Source organism: Phalaenopsis equestris, unplaced genomic scaffold (assembly GCF_001263595.1).
Source record: "Phalaenopsis equestris unplaced genomic scaffold, ASM126359v1 Scaffold209678, whole genome shotgun sequence".
Classification (NCBI taxonomy): Eukaryota; Viridiplantae; Streptophyta; class Magnoliopsida; order Asparagales; family Orchidaceae; genus Phalaenopsis; species Phalaenopsis equestris.
In genome coordinates, this window is record NW_018228829.1 from 3,776 (window position 1) to 6,290 (window position 2,515).

The 2,515-nt window shown below is 38.8% G+C and overlaps 1 protein-coding gene across 1 annotated transcript in view; it reads right to left on the reverse strand.

The window, feature by feature from the left end:
- The window catches only part of LOC110036682 (putative disease resistance protein RGA4), a 5,704-nt gene extending 3,576 nt beyond the window's left edge, over positions 1-2,128 (reverse strand). The window contains exon 1 of the mRNA XM_020741182.1: positions 3-2,128. Coding sequence (XP_020596841.1) covers positions 3-1,965 — 1,963 coding nt within the window. The 5' untranslated portion in view covers positions 1,966-2,128. The remainder of the gene's footprint in view (positions 1-2) is intronic.
- Positions 2,129-2,515: the final 387 nt, after the last annotated feature.

The following is a 2,515-nucleotide window of genomic DNA, read 5'->3' on the forward strand; positions in this document are numbered from 1 at the left end:
ACTGCTTAGAGATCTTGGCATCTGAGTGAGATCTGCAGTAAGATTCAAATATCGAAGATGTCTCAAATTTTTAATAGCCTCAGACGTCTTTTTCTGCCATCGACAGTGTATAAACAATAAACGAATGCTTCTTGATTCCTTAAAAATGTCAGTAAGCATTTCAGTAAAATATTGAACATGTATTTGACTTGTTAAAAAAAGTGAATGTAGGGATTTAACATCTTTGATCATTCTCAACACTTCGAGATTTTCAGTTTCAACAAATAAGTGCCGAATAGTTTTAGGAAGTCTAAAAGATGAAACATTATCTCCCACAAATCTATAACATTCTTCTGAAGAAATAGACTGTGCCAAATCATGTAATAAATCATGCATCTTATAGTATACTCTCTCGTCATCCTGAAACTCGACAAAGAAAGATTTTCTGACCAAATCATCAAAATACCTTCCTCCATTATCTTCCAAAGTCTCTCCTTCAATAGAAGATTCCTGAATGAAACCCAATGCAATCCACATTCGGACTAAATCATCTTTATCAAACTCATGATCTTGTGGGAATATGCCGCAAAATGCAAGACAATTTTGTAGAGGTTGTGGGAGGAAAGTAAAACTCAAACTTAAGATAGGCAAAATGTTATTGCAACCCGGTTCTGGTTCTACTTTTAGAACATTACTTTCTAAAATTTCCATCCAAAAGCTCTCATTCAAGTTAGAATTGAGAACACCTCCAATGACCTTTGCTGCCAGTGGAGAGCCTGAAAGCTTTTTAACTATTGAACTAGCAATGTCTGTTAATTTTTTATGAGCACCAAGGTTCTCTACACCGGCAAATGCATGGGTGTTGAGTAGCTTCAAACACACATGTTCCTCCAAGCCCTTTATTCTCAAAGTTTTCATCTTCGTTTTAATAACCTTTGCAATTGCCGATGCAACTGTATCCATTCGAGTAGTTATCAAAATCTTACTTCCGAAACTTCCACGAGTCAGAGGGGAGAGTACATTCTCCCATTTGCTCATATCTTCCTCCCAAATGTCATCCAGAACAAGCAAGAATTTTTTGAATTGCACCTCAAATTTAAGACTCTCTTGAAAAGCAGCGAGTGAATCCAAACGAGGCCTCTCCTTCTTAAGACATTCCAACATATCGGCAATCACCTTTTTTGCATCAAAGTCGTTGGAAACACAAACCCACATTTTCAGTTCAAATTTTTCTTTAAGATCTTCATAGATGTGTTGTAAAAGAGTTGTCTTGCCCATGCCACCATGGCCCACTATGGATAGAAGAGAAATATTTTTGTACAAAGTATGATTTGGATCTTTATTTGTTGGCTTCCTTAACCACTGCATAACAAAATCCTTCTCCTTGCGTCGACCGATGAGATCATTTTTAGGCAAGCATCCTGTTTCACGATCTCTGTACAACTTGAGCTCCAGCTCCTGCTGCTCTTGCTTTGCGTTTTCGATGAGATGAAGGAAAGTACTGACCTCATCTGAAACTTTATCAAGTTTCTTCACAGCTGCCTCCAGTCTCTCCAAGTTGGGATCAATTTTGAGAGGCCGTTCGTTGCCTTTACGATTTTTAGAAAAAATTCCAGAAAAAAAGCCAGTGCCTGCAGAACGCACCTTTGTTTTCTCCGTGTTTCGTCTGATCTGCTCCTGTTGTTCTTCTTCAAGCTTCATGTACTCAAAGTCATCAAGAACATCATCTGCCTCATCGATGGCATCTCGTACCTGCCACATCCATCTGTTGAGAGCCGGGTTGCGATCTGTGATCTGTGCTCGGGTATAAGCAGAGACGACAGCTTGGATCTTGAGGTGGTTCTCTCGAAGCCTTTCGAGCTCCTCCTTCATGCCTGTCTGCCGTCTATGTTGATCGTGCAGGTTATCAAAGGAAGTGTTGATGATCTTATCCAAGATCGTGTTGATGATCTTATCCAAGATCTTGCCAACAAACCAGTCTGCCATGACACAATCAAGGTTAAGAGGCGGAGAGACGGTGGAAGAGATGAAGTGAAGAGGAGGGTCAGGAGGACGGAAGTGGGTGGCTTTGCTACGAAGGATGCGTAAAGTATTATAAGTTAAAGAAGGTGTGGTTTCCACCGCGGCTTCCTGCTGACTCTCGTTGACGGAAATTCAGCGTTTGATGGATGTGTGGCGGGAGGAAGGGATAGAGGGTGATGCATACTACAAAATAACATTCAGGTTCATAATAAGTTATCAAAGAGAATAAAAATGGAGCAAACAGATATGAAATAAGTAATTCATAATCAACTCTGCAAAGAGAAAAATACCATTAATAGTCCAAATATCAGATAATGGTCTTGTCAAGTGGCAACCTGCAAAGTTGTTTTTGTGTTACCGCAATGTCATTTCAACTAAGGTTAGAAAAGTGTATAAAAGCAATTGAACATTTAGGATCTTAGGGTTTTAAAATTTTGAAGTTTTTGGGCTATTAAAATATAAATTTTGAAAGCTTATAATATTAAGATTTGAGTTTTTAAATTTTAGCTCATGA